The sequence below is a fragment of the Electrona antarctica genome, assembly GCF_951216825.1.
Source record: "Electrona antarctica genome assembly, chromosome: 12".
NCBI classification, from domain to species: domain Eukaryota; kingdom Metazoa; phylum Chordata; class Actinopteri; order Myctophiformes; family Myctophidae; genus Electrona; species Electrona antarctica.
The window spans coordinates 13,421,329-13,441,809 of record NC_136793.1 but is presented as its reverse complement, the minus strand read 5'-3'; the positions used below and the strand labels follow the sequence as shown (position 1 = coordinate 13,441,809).

At 44.5% G+C, this 20,481-nt stretch overlaps 1 protein-coding gene across 1 annotated transcript in view; it reads right to left on the bottom strand.

The window, feature by feature from the left end:
• Positions 1 to 20,481, bottom strand: part of edil3a (EGF-like repeats and discoidin I-like domains 3a) — a 210,230-nt gene that overhangs the window by 131,590 nt on the left and 58,159 nt on the right. Inside the window, 1 exon segment of the mRNA XM_079516087.1 lies at positions 13,859 to 13,888. Within this exon segment, the coding sequence (XP_079372213.1) occupies positions 13,859 to 13,888 (30 nt within the window).

Below are 20,481 nucleotides of genomic sequence, written 5' to 3'. Positions count from 1 at the left end.
AAATGTATACTTAGATGGCTAGAGCGCGGTCAGATGCGACCCCATTGTGTCAAAGCTACTTCAACCCTCCTGTTCTTTAGACCAGGCTTTCGCAGCTTCATGGTCACTGGACCCCTTCTTTCCTTCAGCGCACCAATGCTCCCTCGTAGCGCCATGATCTCACCGACACCCCGGCCTCTCTGCCTGTCGTCATGCAGTGTGCACTCTGCACCTTTTAGATTTTCTTTTTTTACACACCATTATAATGTTCTTATTATTTGATCATAAGCCCCAATTATTGAATGTAGAGATTAGGAGTAGTACTAGTGGTTCTTCTCAAATTAAAGAAGCAAGTACAGAAGCACTGCAGTACATTTGACTAAACTGTCAAGAATTGAGTAGCCGCTGCTCCCTCGGAGGAATTCCCTGGAGCATATTCCCTGGCATAAATCAGTGAACCATTTATATTTTACCGGGCAGAAACATGTGGAAATGCAAACAAGTATTCCTGGCCGCGGACCTGCATGTCAATGGCCCTTACGCACAGGGCTATATAGAGGCTGCGGTCAAAGCTGGGTCAGTATCTCTGAGGAGAGATATGTCAGGTTGACATGAGCTCTCATTTAGTGGAGCTGGAGGAGAGCTTGATGTTCATATCTCTATATGCACCACGCCACTATTATCAAGCCTCAACAACACATTGGACAGTTATCTGACAAATGCATAACAGACAAACTAAGGCCCAGCCTCTCATCCAAACGAAAACAGCATTTTTGGTCAATAAAACAGTTTCAGTGGAACCGTGTACACATGTAAAAGACAGTAAAGCAGAGATAAAAATAACAAAACACGATTACGTCACTGCTCAATTTGTGCATGGTACTGTACTTAACAAATTAACTGCTCGTGACGGAACAGTCCGCCAATTAGAATCCAACTGCTTTTGGCGGAACGTTCCGTCAATTAATCTTTATTACTGATATCAAACCAGATAGCTGATTTCTTTTTTTTTTTGCTTGGCCTTTCCTTCTTCAGCAATCCTAGTGTGGTTTTGCTCATGCGGCGTGCGCACTGCCGTTCACTTTGCGATGTTCGGAGGTCTTTTCTGATTATTCGGTGATCTCGATTGGAACATTGGCGTTTTCTAGAGCAAGGATGGACTCATTTTAGCTCGCTAGCATTGACGCTAATTATTTAGCATCTAAGATGGCCGGACGCGCATCACACTAAAAGCAAGTAGATCCGGGTCGGCAGTCTAGCATTGGCTCTTGAGTCCACCAGGTGGCAGTCAACGTGTTAAGTGAATCAACTTAGTTGCTTTCCACCACTGCCCATAGGAGACAGGTTAAGATGGTTATGATGCTATGTTAACTACCTTTGCTGGGGATATGACTTTCACTCCACTACTTTCCAAACACACGTCAATATGAATTAAACACGTATAGGCAGTGGCGTGCACAGATAGACACTAGGGGGTGCTAGAGCACCCCCTGCCCTTTTGGCAATGTGCCCTTTTTGGAAAAAAAAAAGAAAAAAAAACTTTTTTTTTTCTTTTTTTTGATTTTTCAAAAATAGCAGACCTACAAGTTCATAGCGCGCCACTCGGTGGCGCGCTATGAGCTTGTAGATCTGCTATTTTTCAATAGCTAAAGCATAACATAATGCTAACACTAAAAGGGGTTCCCGCCCAAAATAGATTAAGGCAACCGGCCGGTTCCACGCGCTGCACAAGGTGCCCTTTTTTAACTTGAGCACCTGCCCCTCTAAATGTCTGTGCACGCCACTGCGTATAGGCCATATTTAAAATAGTGAAAATACTGTGGCATGTATTGTCTAAGGGCTCATAATGCCTGGCTTATTTTTATTAAATGAAATGAAAATCTTAATACAGTAATCTGCATTGGTATTAAAACTGAAAATGCACTTCGTAATTACTACTTTTGAATACACAGAAATAGAACATGTCGTTGAAAGTGCTGACAACCTCACAAGATGGCGCCACATGTCCATTGAATTCAATGAACGGAGGGGAGGCAGCCTCGTTGTGATTTTGCTCCCTCCTGACTATTAAAAGTATAGGTAGCCTACTTTTAATACTTTTGATACTTTTTTTAAGTCAGAGCTTCGATCAGCACTTTAACTCTAGCGCAAATTTGACACAGCAACTTCCACTTGACTTAGTTGAGTAACATTTGACCGGTACTTTGACTTGAGTACCGGGGTTGCGTACTTAATTATTGTCCACCACTGTGTGTGCTCATATCCATTATGTCCACTTTGTCCTTGTTAGTCGTGAGTTGTTGTTGCACGCGCTGACCAACATTTAACCTTTGAGTTAAGCAGGTTTTTAATTCCTGCATGTAATATTCCGATGCTTATTCTGAAGAAGCCACTGTAGTGGATGTCCTCCCTGTTCAAACATGGGAAGAAACCTCGTATCTCCATGATTATTTCAACTGTTACAACAAAAATAATGCCCTATACTTTTTGTGGAAGAGTGTTGTGCAACCCATTGCGATCTTGAATATTGACTATTTTCGCAAAACATGAAAATGATTGAATGTGGTCACACATCTTGAATTTTTTCATTCAAGATGTAATCATTCTCGAGTAGGCCTATCAGTACTTAAACTCATTTGCAATCTCATTATAATTGGTAATAATTGGGAAAAAGAAAGGCATAGGCTTATGTGAAATATAAAAGTTACATTTAAGAAACTGAGACAAATTAAAAACAAATTCCTTTAACAATTACACATTGCAGTGACCCGTTTGGTCACCAGGGTTCTAAAACGACTCAAGGGTACTATAGAGTGGTTAACCTCAATGTATTCTGCAACATTACAAATATTGAACCAATGGACAGTATTAACAAGCGCTTGTGACTAAATAATAACTACACTGGATCCATTGGATCCTTGGATTCTGTCTCCATTTCGTGAAAAGTAAGAGGTTTTGTACATACAGGGTTTCCACCCGACACCGTCAGGGGCGCTACATGTCATTAGCCAATGATAGCAGCTAACCTAATAAGCAACGAGAGGAACAGTGGTGGCTCCAACCTTTACAAAGCCATGCAGCTTCAGTGGAGACAGTCGGCCTTCTATTACCTATCTATACTATCCAGTGGCGTGCACAGACATTTAGAGGGGCAGGTGCTCAAGTTAAAAAAGGGCACCTTGTGCAGCGCGTGGAACCGGCCGGTTGCCTTAACCCATTTTGGGCGGGAACCCCTTTTGGTGTTAGCATTATGTTATGCTTTAGCTATTGAAAAATAGCAGATCTACAAGCTCATAGCGCGCCACCGAGTGGCGCGCTACGAGCTTGTAGGTCTGCTATTTTTGAAAAATCAAAAACGTTTTTTTTTTTTTTTTTTTTTTTTTCAAAAGGGCACATTGCCAAAAGGGCAGGGGGCACCCCCTAGTGTCTATCTGTGCACGCCACTGATACTATCTATAACCATCTTAACCATGTACTCAATCAGTGGTGGAAAGTAACCAAGTACTGTACATATGTCCTCATTACTACTCAAGTATTGTACTTCGCTATGTTCAGACCTGCACTTTTTACATTTTCCAATATTTTATATTTCTAGTCCACGAAATGTCAAATATGTCAAATATGTGTTAAAAGATAAATAAACCACTACTACAAGTATTTGACAGCTTTATAGTTACTAGTTACATATTATGAGTGTGTGTGTGTGTGTGTGTGTGTGTGTGTGTGTGTGTGTGTGTGTGTGTGTACGTGTTCCTGATCACACTCATGAACCAGTAGAGTAGTCATTGCAAGATGTGCTCCTTCTCTCTCTCTCTGTGTGTGTGTGTGTGTGTGTGTGTGTGTGTGTGTGTGTGTGTGTGTGTGTGTGTGTGTGTGTGTGTGTGTGTGTGTGTGTGTGTGTGTGTGTAGATGGAAGTGGAAGTTAGCAGGCTACTTTGCATGCAGTGGTATGCACACGCTATGAATGATGAGCGTGTCTATGGGTGCACTGAAGCATGTCCACACGACGCACGCACACACGCACGCATGCACACACGCACGCATGCACACACGCACACGTCGAAGCCAGCCACCGTCAAGGTCCAGCTTCAAGGTAAAGAAGGGTTGCAATCCGGGCGTCTAGCTCAGCCTGTTCTCACTAGAATTGCAGCGTCCATTAAATTTGCAACTCCCATTAATTCATTATGAACTACATTTTGATTCATCCATCACTTATCCACAGTCGGGTCACGGGGGCAACAGTTCCAGCAGAGAGCTCCAGACTTCGCTTTCCTGCATGGCAACATTAGCTACTTCCTCCTGGGGAATCCCGAGGTGTTCCAAGGCCAGTGTGGAGATATAATCCCCCATCTGGTCCTTGGGTCTGCCAGGAGGTGTCCTCCCAGTGGGACGTGCCCAGAGGAGCTCCCACACAAAATGAATGTCTCATCTCGTCCTACAACAGCACAACAACCATCTACAAACTCAATCTACAAGCTCACGTGTCGAGTCTAGATCTGATATATTTCCCAATATTTTTGAACAATTTTGAACGTCAATTTTGAAAAAGAAGGGAAACATAAACGTGAGTTTTATCAACATTGAACCCATGAAACGTATTAACGTCATTAAATAATGACTACACTGGATCCACTGGAAACACAATGGCTCTTTTCGTTCCATTTCCTGAACATTTTGCACATACAAGGTTTCCACCCAGGACGGCGACGATATATTTGATTTGTATCTCTCTTTTATTGCATAATCCATTGGGGAAATGAGGGTTAGGATTCCGGGATCAGACCTCACGGCCTCGCCGTTTGGTCTGGGCCAAATGCGACGTGCGAGCGAGGCACCCCCATTCCCACTCCACCCCCATCTTGTTTAATTTCCTCGGCTCAATATGATGTGTTGAAACAGTATATAGGGTTCCAGTGGGACGCGTCGAACACGCTGCCGATTCTCAGCACTCTTTCATTTCAAGGACCCTCCCCTTGGATGAATGCATTATAGGCCAGTGGTTAAAGGCGTAGTTCACCCCCAAAATGACTTGTTTTATATCAATTGCACACCCCATGAAGCCTTGCATTCTCTGAGATATGCTTGTTTTTGTCGTATTCCTGAGCCAATAATTTGATTACCAGACCATTATTCAACCAAGTATTCGCATGAAAATTGCCATGAATCCAAGGCTTCGTGGGGTGTGTAATTGATAGAAAGTAAAGCATTTTCTGGGTGAACTAAGGACAACTTTGCCCATTGTCAACCCAACTTCATAATCAAAGCCATTTCTGTGTCATATATATGTAGGGCTGTGGACAGTTCAGAAACCCAGCCTAAAATAAAAAGACGATGTATATAAGTAAGTACTTCAAGTGGTAAAACAGATGTATGCTATATTAAAACATATAATAATCTGGGGATCACGGGACCTATAGTCACTTCATTTGGGCTTGTTTTGTAGGCTTGTTTCTCTTGCAATGAATAGGACAACACTGGCATCATGCCTTCATCCTGGGACCCCCCCGGAACACCCTCAAGGACCCCCCCTAGGGGGGGCTTTGAGAACCCTGTAGCCTACATGGGGGAAGCTACTGTACAACATAATCACACTGTAATGCGGTGTGAAATAAATGGAACGGGGTGATATAATAATTTAATGTGAAAATAATGAGCTGTTCTTCTGACACCGGGGGCCCTCGGCACACAAAGCCACAAAGACCTAAACAAAAGCAGACTTATCTCCACGCAGACAAAGGACCCGCCGGGCTACAGTATATATAGGCCATGTAGATTATGGATATGAGTTATTATGTGCAGTAATAGCTGACGAATCAAATGATCCGGGTGTTTGGCTTGTCAGGAACAATTGAGGCCCAGTGTGTCAGCCGTGGCCTACATGGCCCGGGCCTGCAGCGCAGCGCAGCGCACACGGGTCACTGCATGGTCACACACCTCGTTGTGATTGTTTGGATAGATCTGTGAGCGCACTGCGCTCTCTCATGCATGCCTGCATGGCTGCCTGTACGACGTGGTGTGAAAGGGAAGGTGGAGGTGGAGGCAGCGGGGTGCGGTGATTTACAATTTAAAATGTACAATTGAGGCATTTAGCGGAGGCTTGTATTCAGAGCCGACTTGCAAAGTGCGAGGTCGGATTGAGCAGGGCACGCACGAACTCGTGGAGTAAATAAACTACAAGGTGAACTAGAAAAAGTGCTCCTCGGAGCACAGGTCTCCACCAGGTCATGGTAGGTTATTGTGGGCCAGCAATGATCGGAATTCGATCCGCCAGTCATGGTGGAATATCAAAAATCACACTCATGTGAAGTCAGGGGCGCCCACTGTGGCTGCCAAATGATGTTACTGCTAAAAGCAAACATTATTCCATAGACTTGGGTGTTTTTTGGGAACGTGCTGTTTGTTAAAGAAACATTAAAAGTTCATAGACTTGACTGCCACATCATGACGTAACGAGTGGTGCCGTTTTTTCATCAGATTGCACGCTGTGATTGGCTGGAAGGTGTGTCATTCTGCGTAGTGATTGGCTGGAAGATGTGTCATTCTACGCTGTGATTGGTTGGCTAATAGTTGCTACTACTACTTTGGGATGTCTAGCAATACAAATGCAATGCATGTATACACCACAGAACCCAATTAAACACTGCACATACTTTGGGTATGCCATATCCCCGAACGGGTATGGACTATCCAACTAATTCTACAGATTGTGTCCTCAAAATGCGTGGACAGAACACGTCCTCACAGTAGACAATATTCACACAAGTAGAGTGCAGAGAGAACAGTGTATGTAGTCACTGTAGTGTCTCCGTTATGGGCAAAATGTACTGTCCAATGCAAAAAGGTGTTTTTTAGTAGATGTTTACTTTAAGATCAGGCAGTAAAACCAGACAGCCTCTTCGCCTAGTCAAGGCTTCCGCCTGTCACTCACCGTGTCCTCTCAAAGACTCCCCCTCACATCTTTCACAGTGTCTTTATGCCTATCTCTCTCTCTCACAAGCCAGTCCCAGGGTTCTCACGACAAAGACAAACAATAAGCAGGAATACACACACCATTGTTTTAGGGCGGTGGCGTCAGATTTAAGGAATCATCACACTGCCCTGCACTGATGATCACGGCCTACTGTATGAACAAAACTGAACTGAACTGTTTGTGAAATGAACTGTTTGTACAAAAATGTACAAATGAAGAAATATATATTATTAGGGATGTCATCTGCCAATATTTGAATAAAAATGTAATATCAGAGATTATTATTATCGGTTTTAATTCATTTAAATTTCTCCCTAATTTATTTCTCCACAACGTTTATTTTTATTTGGAAACCAACAATTCCACAACCGCATATCAGTATCGGTTGATATTGGTAACGGAAATTAGGAGGACAATATCGGGATGTTAGGGGAGTAGGGGGTGAGGTGGAGTCTGAAGAGGTGAGTTCTAGGGGGTGAGGTGGAGTTGTCAGAGGTGAGTGCTAGGGGGTGAGGTGGAGTCGTCAGAGGTGAGTGCTAGGGGGTGAGGTGGAGTCGTCAGAGGTGAGTGCTAGGGGGTGAGGTGGAGTCGTCAGAGGTGAGTGCTAGGGGGTGAGGTGGAGTCGGAAGAGGTGATAGAGTGCTAGGTGGTGAGGTGGAGTCGTCAGAGGTGAGTGCTAGGGGGTGAGGTGGAGTCTGAAGAGGTGATAGAGTGCTAGGGGGTGAGGTGGAGTCTGAAGAGGTGAGTCTGCAACTCTGACTGCAGATGTGTGGCATGGGGATTGCATTTTTATGACTCCTTTTTTCATGACATTTTCATTCACTTGAAAGCTTCAGATTGATGTTCACCCTTAACTGCACCACTTGGTGTGTGTGTGTGTGTGTGTGTGTGTGTGTGTGTGTGTGTGTGTGTGTGTGTGTGTGTGTGTGTGTGTGTGTGTGTGTGTGTGTGTGTGTGTGTGTGTGTGTGTGTGCACGCGCGGTTGGGCACGGATGATATTAATTTCTGGGTTAAACTATTCAGTTGTAACTAAACCCTCTTGTTTTAACCCATCTGACCTTGAAAACAACAACCACTAAATAAAACCTAAGGGATTAGCAGCACAACATAGCAGCTGTCTTCAAACCAACAAGAACACTACACGCCATGATTATAAACTAGGTGCCACGACACCCACTTTGATAAACCCTGATATACAATATGACGGGGTGACAGGGGTGACAGGGGTATGACAGGGGTGACAGGGGTATGACAGGGGTGACAGGGGTATGACAGGGGTGACAGGGGTGACAGGGGTGACAGGGGTGACAGGGGTATGACAGGGGTGACAGGGGTGACAGGGGTATGACAGGTGTGACAGGGGTATGACAGGGGTGACAGGGGTATGACAGGGGTGTCAAAACCTTTTTCAAAGGGGCCCACATTAAAAAATATTAAAACACCCAAAGGCCAAATATCTCCTGATATAATGTACCAAATTCAGTCCATGACAAAGTCAACTATCATCAATGTTTAAGGGGCGCTATAAACAGTCCCCACACGTCTCAAGATTTGCCATTGACAATGAACAGAGAAATTACATCAGAATTCCGATAAATATGAATTAAACATCAAAACATTAAACGCCATTGACATTGAAGGGAAAATGTACGTAATTTAGCGCTTGGCCAATAAGGGACCACCTTATGTACCTTATGTAGCAATGTCAAATGTCCGCTAACATTAATTGATGTACGATGACAAGAGCGCCCCTCATTTCACACGGGTGTGATTGTTAATACTAGACCAGTGCCCGGGCTGTAGAGCACCGAGTCGGTAACGATGGAAGTTGTACCCGAGTACCCGTTCCACTAGGGATGCTCTGATCAGGTTTTTTGGGACCGATACCGATCACCGATTATTTTTGTCATGATCGGCCGATACCGATACTGATACTGATCTTGTGAAATGTTGCAAATTTTAATATTTCCAAAATGATTATATGTATGCAAAATTATGTTATACTATATACCTGATTGACATTAATACCACTTAAATGGTGTAAAAGATCAGTTTCTCAAGATTAAATAAATTGCCGATCACAGATAGGGTAAATGCCGATTACCGATCAGTGAATATCAGCCGATATGGCCGATCACCGATCGCTGGCCGATTATCGGAGCATCTCTACGTTCCACCCATCTGTCTCACTGTCTGTGTCCCTTTTATGCCCATATATGGATATTTCTGTATCTGTCTCTATGTGTCCCTGTATTCCTATATGGAGTTCTGTGTCTGGCATGCCCAAATATGGAGTGTTGTGGTCAGAACAGGCCAGCTCCATATATATATGGCAGAGACATTTTGTGGCGGTTCTGGACAACCGTGGGTCCGACCGACTCAATGGGCACTGCATTCCCTGTGGGGGTGTGGAATGCGTGTGTCGATTTTGAACTTCTCGAACGGCGAACGGTTCTCGAGTTACGTGGATTACAGACGTACACATATACATAATGGAGTTCTGTGTCAGGCATGCCCAAATATGGAGTGTTGTGATGGCCAGCTCCATATATAGAGCGTGGTCAGGGACCCTGTCCAGAGCCTGGGCAGAGAGAGGCCTTTTGTGGCGGTTCTGGACAGCCGTGGGTACAACCGACTCGACACCGGGCACTGCACTCCCTGTGGGGGTGTGGAACGCATGTGGCGCATTTGGATTACAGACGTACACACATACAGAGACTTGGTGCATGTATAGATACTAGAGCGGTGCCCGGGGGGCCAGTGACCGTGGGAGCCTGGGCAAGGGCCCTGCCCAGAGCCCGTGTAGAGGACTTTTGTGGCGGTTCTGGACAACAGTGGGTATGAGCGACTCGACACCGAAGTAGGTGGGGCGAACGGTTCTCGAGTTACATGGATTACAGACGTACAGATGTACACACAGAGACTAATTGGTGCATTTATAGATGAATATGATTTTTTGTCAGGTGTGTGTTGTGTGATTCCTGCTCGGGACGCTGTGGGCGCTGGCGGCGTGTTCTCTCCTCCGTGTCATCAGTGCCCATACCATACATTCTCCCTGTGTCCCCTAGGGTAGGTACCCCTCCTGGTCTCTAAACTGCCTCCCCCTTGGCCAGCCGGGGAGCCTGATGGAGGGGAAAGGAACTGCATGGTTGGAATAACGTGTTCTTTCCACGCGCTACGTCCAACCAGGGAAACTCCCCCCTGTCAGGTGTAAAGGAGCGACTTGGACACTCATGCATGAAGGAAGCATGAGTTCAGTCCGTTACTCTCCCCAGGTCGGCGGAGGGTGTGTAGAGCCCAGGATCACTTTAGATAATTGACACAGGGGTGAAAAATGGGTTACAAAAACCGTGGGATAAAAAATAAAATAAAAGTGTGTGTTGTGAACAACAAACTAAAATAAGTCTTTGTTTCAGCCTTATTTAATATTACCAAATGTAATCAGAAGTGCAGGGTAAAAAATGAAATAAAATAGCCTTTCTTTGACCCCTTCAGAATGAGACAACAAGGAACAAGGAATCCTGACAAATTATACTCTGGGAAATCCCCAGGTTAATGAAAAACTTCAATGTAAAAATGTCCCATACTGTAAATACAATTCAGGTATGAAGCCACGGGCTGTATAAAATTTGTCCCCAGGCCGCACTTTGGACACCCCTGCAGTATGTACATAGCCTACTATCCATAATCCAATCCATACTATCCATCCATAATATTAAAAGTACACTACATCCATAATAATAATGTGTCTCCTCTGGGGTTCCTGACATCCTCAGATCATCCCTGCTTCACTACAGATCGCCAATCTGCTCTGATTTTTAAACAAGCTTGTTATGATAATCGTGGTGATGTTCACGCCATGGCTGCGCGGTATTGTGGGCCTATACTAATGTAGCAGCACTCTACGGGGACAGCATGCATACGTTCACACTGATGCTAATGGAGAGTGTTATGCTAATGCTAGCGGCGCTCCATGGGGACTGCATATACATTCACACTAATGCTAATGGGGAGCGTTATGCTAATGCTAACAGCATTCCACAGTGGACTCTCACATTGATGCTAATGGTGATGCGGTACCGTACACTGCAGGGTGTACATACGTTGGTTAGACATACGAACACTTCGACAGGCATTAGTCCGACAACACCGGCGCGTGGCTGGTTATACCGACATGCGTTTAAACTAACCTGTGGCTGCCTGTGAGGTTAGGTTTAGGGTTTGGGTTTTGGGTAGGCTGTCGGACTAATACCTGTCGGACTGTTAGTAAAGTAGCCTTGCCGAGCCATGAGGCCCATAGGGCAGGAGCCTATCTCCTGTTTCTGTAGCGTGAGGCAGCTTGATGTACAAGTACACCCCCTGGACATGACGCTAGTATGTCGCAGGGACTTACCCCCAATCCAACCCTTGATGCTGAGTGTCAAACAGGGAGGCACTGGGTCCCATTTTTTAGAGTCTTTGGTATGACCCGGCCGGGGATTGAACCCCGACCTCCCAGTCACAGGGCGGACACTCTAACCACAAGGCCACTGAGCTGGTCGGACTATTAGTACGTTGGACCAAACGCATGCATCCACACTGCACCCGGACGCACACAGCAGTCACCCGGGTAGGCTGCTCATGTATGTATCGTTGCTGTCGGGCAGCTACCTTGTAGGCCTATCTCCAAATGTTTACATTTGTATGCCATAATTTGTTGTACAAGATTGATTGTCATCCAAAAAAGGAGCAAAAGCAAATGATCTACTGTACAAATTCCCCACACATGGCCCCTGGTGTGACTATTGTCATGGCAGACCCCTGGACGGTGTTTGTGCCACGTTTGGTGTGGAATGGATGGGAGCAACGGCGTGCCACGCAAGTCTGCATGTTGCATTTGTGACGTCCACCGTCGGTCCACCCACCCACCCTCTAGGCGATTTTAGAATAGGATTAGAAAGATAAAGTGAAAGTGTGTATGTGGGTTTAATGAATACTTATCCAATGACAAGTATTAACAAGAGCTTGTTGTGACTAATAATAACTACATAAGATGCATTGAAAAACAAGTTATTTATTTTCATGAAAAGTAACAGACATACAAGGTTTCCGCCCGACAGTCGGCAAACGATTCAAATCGCAGACAAAGGGAGTCGGGACGACGAGACACCTTTTTTGCGAGGCTGAATACGTCGCTGATTGATGTTACTTTCAAGTCAATGGATTAGAGAGCACACATTATTACGGCACGGATGAGCGACGCAAAATGCATTGCCGCAGCCCAGGCAAGATCAGCACGGCATCTGCAACACAAGAATTACATTCCGATTCCCAATAACGACTCAGAAATGAGTTTTCTCTTTTATTCCATTTTGTGTCACGATTGAGTTCTTTAAGAGTCCATTTGTGTTTGGCAGAGTGTAGAAGCAGCCTGGCTGAAGGTGCCTGAACAGAAGGTAAGACTGTCTTTCTTTCCACAATAAAAAGCTTAAAATAAAAATACTTCCCAAACTTTTCAGGTCGAGACCCAAAAGAGAGAAGACGTTTGCCTGCAGGACCCAAAATAGTGAAAATAGCTGATCTACAAGAGCATAACATGTCGCAACCTTGTAGATCAGCTATTTTTATTTGTGGAATTTATTAGATTTGGTTGTTTGTTTTAAAATGTATACAATTCTTTAAAACATTTTTTTATAAAAAAATTTAGCTTTTGATAAATGTAGAAAAGAGAAAATTAGATTTTACCCAAGTTGTGACCCACAAAAATTGGTCCGTGACCCACAAATGGTTCCTGACCCACTGTTTTGGGAAACAGTGGCAGTGTTTCTTAATGTCGGGTCCGATGGTCCGGGGACCACCAGGGGTCCAAATTGGACACCAACTCTAACTCTGTACGATTGGAATCTTACGGGTCCATTTGGTTACATTTGTACACTTTTGGTTTTCATAAATACTGATGGGTTTACACTGTTGATTGGAGTACCAGATTAAGAATAAGTGCTTTCAAATTATATTTAAAACAAAATACGTCGTGAGTGGAGTCACCAGACAGGAAAAAATGCTTGTCTTTGTTTCTTCCCAAAAACCAAAAAAAGTTATAAATAGCGTTTAACATACAGTAACAGTACCACTGTGCATGCTCACGTACACAGTCCTAAACAATGGGTTAGGCAAATAACAAAAATGGCGAGAACATATTATTCATTATTAACGTTATTAACATGTTAACTTTATAGGGTCATATCTGCCAATACCGATTCTGACCGATTCCGGTATTATTATACAGAGAACCACAATGGAAACAAGCCTAGGCCCAAAGCCTGTTAATAAAGTATTCAATCAATCATTAAATAGCCTATACTCTTTTCCAAGTGTCTGTTTTCACAACTGAAGGACTACTGAATGAGAGGAGTACAAAATTTAATGTAAAGTTAATTTTTACTTAAGATTTTTCATATTTGATTTGGCTTTTGTTCTAGATTAGAGGTACTAGAAACTTTTGATTTATATTGAACTCAGTGATGCATTTTTACATTTTAAAATTTTATTTATTTTTTGCTGGTGAAAACCGATAATCTGGACTATTTTGAGACCGTTCCGATATATTATGCTACCGATTATATCATGCATCCCTAACAAAAATCATGTAATCCGAGGCAAAATGGGTGTGACATAAAAGGCCCTATGCATCCAACCGAGAAAAGTCGAGACAGAACTTCAAAGTATTTAGAAGTGCACACACTACACACACGCTCTGCTGAGCGGCACGATCAATCAATCAATAGTACACGATCAATGAGGAAGAAGAGAAGAGGCTAAGCTCCTAAAGAGGTGCGTGCATGCGTGCGTGCGTGCGTGCGTGCGTGAGTGCGTGCGTGCGTGGGTGCGTGCGTGCGTGCGTGCGTGCGTGTGTGCGTGCGTGCATCTCACCTGCTGTAGTTGGTCTCTCACCTTCGGCTTCTGTGAAGAGAGGCGATACATGATATTAGTTTACAATGTCAACATCAAACACCTGCGTTCTCAACAGAAAACACCTACAGTAGAGCACTGGTTCCCAAACTTTTTCATGTCAAGGACCCCTAAATTGACAGTAATTAGCCCGCGGCCCCTCCAACCAGTTTCATTTCAAGGAAGGACCCCCAGTTTGACATGCATTAGGCTACGGACCCCCATTTAATGGCATTTCTATCTCTGGGACCCCCAATTCATGATTGTAAAATCAATGTTAATTTAACTCTGAGAGTACTATGGTGGATCCATTTGTACACTCTCAGAGTTACAGACCCATAAGGGTCCATTTGGTTCCAAACTATCATTTAGCTGGGGACCCCCTGGAACTCCCTCAAGGACCCCTGGGGGTCCCCGGACCCCACTTTGGGAACCACTGACCTAGAGTATCCAGGACAAGGCGGTACAGTTGGTCACATGGCCCTGTGTCCGTTCCCCATCACTCGCCACAGTCACATGGCCCTGTGTCCGTTCCCTATCACTCGCCACAGTCACATGGCCCTGTGTCCGTTCCCTATCACTCGCCACAGTCACATGGCCCTGTGTCCGTTCCCTACCACTCGCCACAGTCACATGGCCCTGTGTCCGTTCCCTATCACTCGCCACAGTCACATGGCCCTGTGTCCGTTCCCTACCACTCGCCACAGTCACATGGCCCTGTGTCCGTTCCCTATCACTCGCCACAGTCACATGGCCCTGTGTCCGTTCCCCATCACTCGCCACAGTCACACGTCCACAAACATTCTCCTACTAGCTCACAGAGATGACCGAAGAGTGGTCAAGGCTTTGACATATACGTACAGTACGTATGGAATAGGAAAGATCCATTAAAAGGGATGTTTCACTTTCAAACATGCTAGGGGCCATTTCAACATCTACTCTGGGCATTTGTGAGCACCCCAGACAGTTTTTTTTTTTAAGTTGATTGATTCAGAATTTAGAGATTAATTAATTTGATGGCACAAAACCCATTGTAACTTTTAATAAAAATGTTAACCATGTTAAATTAATTGGTGGTTCATGTGACTGATATTGTCCTTCTTATGCGTGAGGGGGCCGTGTCTTTTCAATAACCTTTTTATTTTTTTCATCAGTGGAAAACATTATGACCGTTGGCTCTGTACTTGACTATACTCTGTCTGCTCTTTTGTCTTTCTACCATAAACCTCTTCACCAAAAATTGCTGATCTACAAGCTTGTTGAGAGTACATGTATAGTACATGTATATGTGTAGCTACAGGTATAATGTGTCCCCCCCCCCCAAATAGGGATGCTTAGGGTTGGTTCAAGTGGTTAAAAAAAAAGAAGAAGTTCCCATCACATAAAGATTGTGGCGGCCCCCTGTAGTAACTCCTCCGACCCCCTGTGGAAGAACCCCTCTTTGAGCCAAACCTCCAGTGAGTGCAGCTGAACCGAAGGGTTTTGACACGCAGTGGAGCAGATGGTTCACACTCAGAGGGCGTTTGGTGCTACATCTCCCGCTGAGCAGCCGAGAGCAGCGAGGGAGAGACCAATGACTTTAGATGTTTGTGTCCTTACTTCTGAGAGATATCGCCACTGCCGGGCCCAAACCTCGTCCAAAACGGTTACTTTTCAGGAAATGTATTAGTAGTAGTAGTATTATATTATTAAAATAAACGGAGTTCCAATTGATTAAATGCAGTTATTTAGTCATAAGCTCGCGTTAATACTTTTCATCGGTTCAGTATTCATTAAAGACCCACTGACACTCGTAACCACTTAATAATGTTGTGAGCTTGTAGATCGGATATTTTTGGGGAATATTATTATATAATTTTCATAGGCTGGTCTTAATGGAAACAAATATTCTCTCAGGTTTTCCAAGTGACATACTGTATCTTTGGGGAGAAAGATTTGCGTACCATAATATGACAAAAGGTGCTATCCTTATATACAATTGAAAACATGTCCCCAAAAGCACGCACAGGAACAAAAGGCACCAGCTACTACGTCACTGACACGCTGCAACACGCTGCAACACACACTGCAACAACACACTAACACGACACAGTCTTACCCTCCGCGTCGATCCACGGCTATCTCCTCATGTCGCGCCGCACGCCCACAGTCAACAACACCCGCGTAAAAACTGTCATTGCACTGCCACTACAGCCGCCTCCCGTCCACACTCACAAACAACATCAATATCAATAATAAACACAAACACGCCACAAGCACCGACACCCCCGCCTAATTTGTTGCCAGGTCTATGAAAACAAGCCCAGAAAAAATGCCATTCAACACGCTACTTACAACTCGCTTACAATTCGCGGACCTGGCAACACTGCATCCTGTTTTCCCATTGGCTACGGTTGCTACAACACGCATTTGTACTGCATCTTGGGAGCAACACAGCTTAATGTAGGGGTCACCGATTGCTGTGCTACATCCCCCTCATGTCCTCACCACCCCGTTCGGCTACACCACACACACTCACCTACACAATTCTCCACATGCAACACAGGGCCCTTATTGGCTAGCCCCCTCACATGGCGATCCCCACGCAACAAAACACAGCCAGCCACACACACACACACCCACCCACACACACACACACAACGCCCACGTTCGGAAATATCGCACTGAGCGCACTGTGCAAACCTGGCGTGGTACAAGCGGGACAAACCGACGCGCAAATATCGACACGAACAACAACAACAACACTACACGCACACGCGCGCGCTGCAACAACACACAGCTACGTCCAGTGTGTGTGTGTGTGTGTGTGTGCGTGCGTGCGTGCGCGGGGGGGAATTTGGATCGCCTCGCGATGCAGCGAAAATGCCACTACACTACACAGGGCTCGACAGTGCGACTAGGTACTCGCATTTGCGCCTTACAACATCACCGTGCGAGTTGTAACATTCACTTTGTACCACCGGTGCGACTACACAATCCGAACTTTAAAGCTACAACTTGCGCAGTTTACATCCACAAGAATGTGTCACTCTCTCGGTTCTGCACCGCTGCTGGAGAAGTATAGCACTGTCGCAGGCAGCGCCACTAATCCCCCCCCCCCCCCCCCCCCCCACACACCCCAGAGACGGAGGAGAGAGAAGAGAGCGAGAGAGACAGAGAGCACACACGTGAGTCCTGCAAATTATATTGACCCAATATTAATTTGTACAACCTAGCAAAGCATAAGATATCATGCTTTGGAGAATAGGCTGGTCTCTCTTTTTACAAGACATAAGCCATTGCATACAGCTTCTCAACCCTTTTAAATTTCAAGGACCCCCATAACTCTGAGAGTAAAACCAAATGGACCCATAAGAGTCCCATTTGATTCCATTTGTACAGTATCACAGTTAAACGTTATAACAGAGTCCATTTGGTTCCATTTGTACACTCTCAGAGTTACAGACCTGTAGGGTCCACTTGGTTCCATTTGTACACTCTCAGAGTTACAGACCTATAATGGGTCCATTTGGAACCCCCTCAAGGAACCATGAGGGTCCCTGGATCACACCTTTGACAGCCACTGCTTTAAATCTATACATAACTAATATAGAGCATATTTGATCCATTTATTGTTATGGATAAGAACAACAACACTACACGCGCGCGCACGCGCTGCAACACAAAACAGCTGCATACAACGCGTGTCACTGTGGACTTCTGTATCTGTGGACTTCTGTATCGCAACGCGGGGCAACGCAACTCTGGGATGAGCGGGCCGAAGGCCCGCGAAATTCTAGTGAAGTAACAATGTTATTCAGGGTGCCGGGGATTATTTACAAAGGTGACCTGAGACAAAAAGTGTTTGAGAACCACTGGTAGTCAGGTAGTAGATACAAGTGAAAGTTCTGGAGAGAGGGGAAAAAAGGCCAAATGGCATCAAACATTCAGGTCCAGCCAGAACCACTGGTATTCAGGTAGTAGATACAAGTGAAAGTTCTGGAGAGAGGGGAAAAAGGCCAAATGGCATCAAACATTCAGGTCCAGCCACTCAGGGAGGGTTCGCTATGAAGTAAAAGGCTTTGATTACATTTGGGCTAGAGACATTCAAATACACAAAACACTTGCACCTCCCTCAGGGTGTAGTGAAACTAAGAGACACAGAGTGTCTCTCTTCTACAAGGGGAAGTTTCTCTGGCACATTTATGCTTGGTGTTGAAGTAACGCAGGAGTACTTTAATATCAATGCATTGCCGTATTAAAATGATAACCATTCTTCCCCCAAACAACTAATATCAGTAATGTTTAGGGCAGCTATTTAGAGCAGCCATTTGCACTATATTTGAAATCGGGCTTAAGTGCTTAATTCCCAATGTACTCTTTTCTTTCCTAGAAGATGTAGTGGAGTCAAATAAAGTACAATAGTGTCTTTGAAACACAGTGGACTGAAAGTCCATCCCCGCTATAGCAGCATTTACCAGCCACTGGAGTAGTGTGGCGTTGTATACTTGCAGAAACTCACTGCCATCTTGCTGTAGTTTGGTGTTTTGGTAGACAGGGATACATACTGAGTGAAAACACCACCACACCACTCTAGTGGCTGATAACTGCTGGTGGAGGCACGATGGGTAACACAAAATGTTATGAAAAAACAGAGCAAAGTTACATTCTATGCCTTATGGAACCCCTTAAGGGTCCCCATTGAGAACCAGTGATGCAACATTTATGACCCAGCACGCCATCTGAAGTGGCTTATTTGCATTCCAACTCAACTCATTTCAATTATATTAAAATATTATGTAATTAAGCTGTAGCCTATTGCTCTTTGCTCAATTGTTGAATTAAGTTTGCTCAAGAGATGTGGCCTCATTCAAGAACTCTCACCACCCTTTTACCATCTGTCATGAAACAGTAATTTGACAGAGATATTTCATCTGAGACACTTTTATGGGAAAACCAGCGCATTTTTACTGACCTAAAACCATCTGTTTTCTACTGTGCACTCCAGGCAGCACTATGACTACTGGAAGAGGTACGCGTCGTGAGCTTGCACATCGGTTATTTTCACTACTTACTACTACTGTAGAAACACACAGCCCCTCTCGCTGTAGGCCTATGGTGTTTTCACTGTTTTGGTAGACGGGGTGTTTGTGGGCTACCACAACAAACAGCAAAAACACTCAAATAAAGCAAGTCTTAATTGTGCTGCTATATTTTTTTAACCTGCTGCTTGTTATGCTACTGTATGTGTATGAATGTAGATCGTCACTGGCGGGTGGAAACTCCATTTGTGACCAAACTTGACACACAGTAAGTCATTGGATTTTTTTCTTTCCTTCATGTCATATTGAAAGCAGGGAATCATAGCTTCAAATTGACATATATTGGTTGTTCAGTTTGACCTTCCAGATTTGGAGATATGGCTTACAGAAAACAGTGAGTTGAGAAAACAGGCTTGAAAGGTTCACTTCTGTGGTTGGTCTCTAACATAATAGCTAGGCTACATGTCGATTTCAGCTCTGACATTTATTTCAGACATGCTCTAGTATGTGAAGAGTCTGCCTGTGCTATCAACTCATTTTGGATGAATCGTGATGAATCATGATGTATCAAAAAGAGTCACATTATGTCCAAAGCTGTGACTTTTCAGGGTTCAAATTCAAAAGTACAAGCTCATATCTCTTTGCGTCATGTTTCGAGCTTGCAGATCTGCTACTTTTGATACTTGTGTGTGACACTGTAGTGTGATAAAGTAGGGTGTTAATTTACGGGGGGAAAAAAGAATATGGAGATGCAGGGTTTCTGCCCGACAACAGTGATGCGTTTGATCTATTTCACCAAGCTCTCCCTCTCCATTCCCCATTTCTTTTCTGGAAAATAATGAACTGACGGAGCTTACAAGAAAGCAAATTTCACCCACTGATTTACACCTGTAAGGCTGTAGTGATGTCACTGATACTTTATGTAACTGATTCTGTATCTAATGTTTTGGTCAGTTGAAACGCTAGGGTTGGTAGCTAGGGTTGATTCATTCAGTAATTCCCTTTGAGTAATATTCCATTACTACCTCGCACGACCTCGTCTGATCTCTCTTTAGAAGCGTTAATATTCCAAACGAGATGCTTGGTTAAGTCAGAAATTAGGACAGAACATCGGCGTACTGATCAAAACCATGGACAGCGCCGTAGATTCAGAGATAATAGCAAGATTTGTCGGGCCTGTAAACAAGGAAGTGAATGGCTGCGTGCATGCACAAAACACGTCCGGGAGCTCTGAGCAAGGTGTTGCCTATAGCAACGGGAGCTGTCAAAAAAAATGGATTACAGCGATCCAGTTTATATATCATTCAAAAAGACCTAAAGACGTGCAGTATACACGTCCAAGTCACAACACCGGTTTTAATTTAGAAGACATGTATACACGTCCTTATAGCACAATAAGGCCTCACTCAGACCTTTACAACAGATTGCTGTAAGCTTGTTGTATGCAAAGGGTGTGACACAGCTTGTCCCAATGCATTTCCAATGGGAGTCACATGGTTTGACACAACATTTGTGTTGTATGAGGGGGAGGGGCGCAGTCGAAACACAGCCGAAAGCCATACAACAGCTTGTAGTCCAAAATGT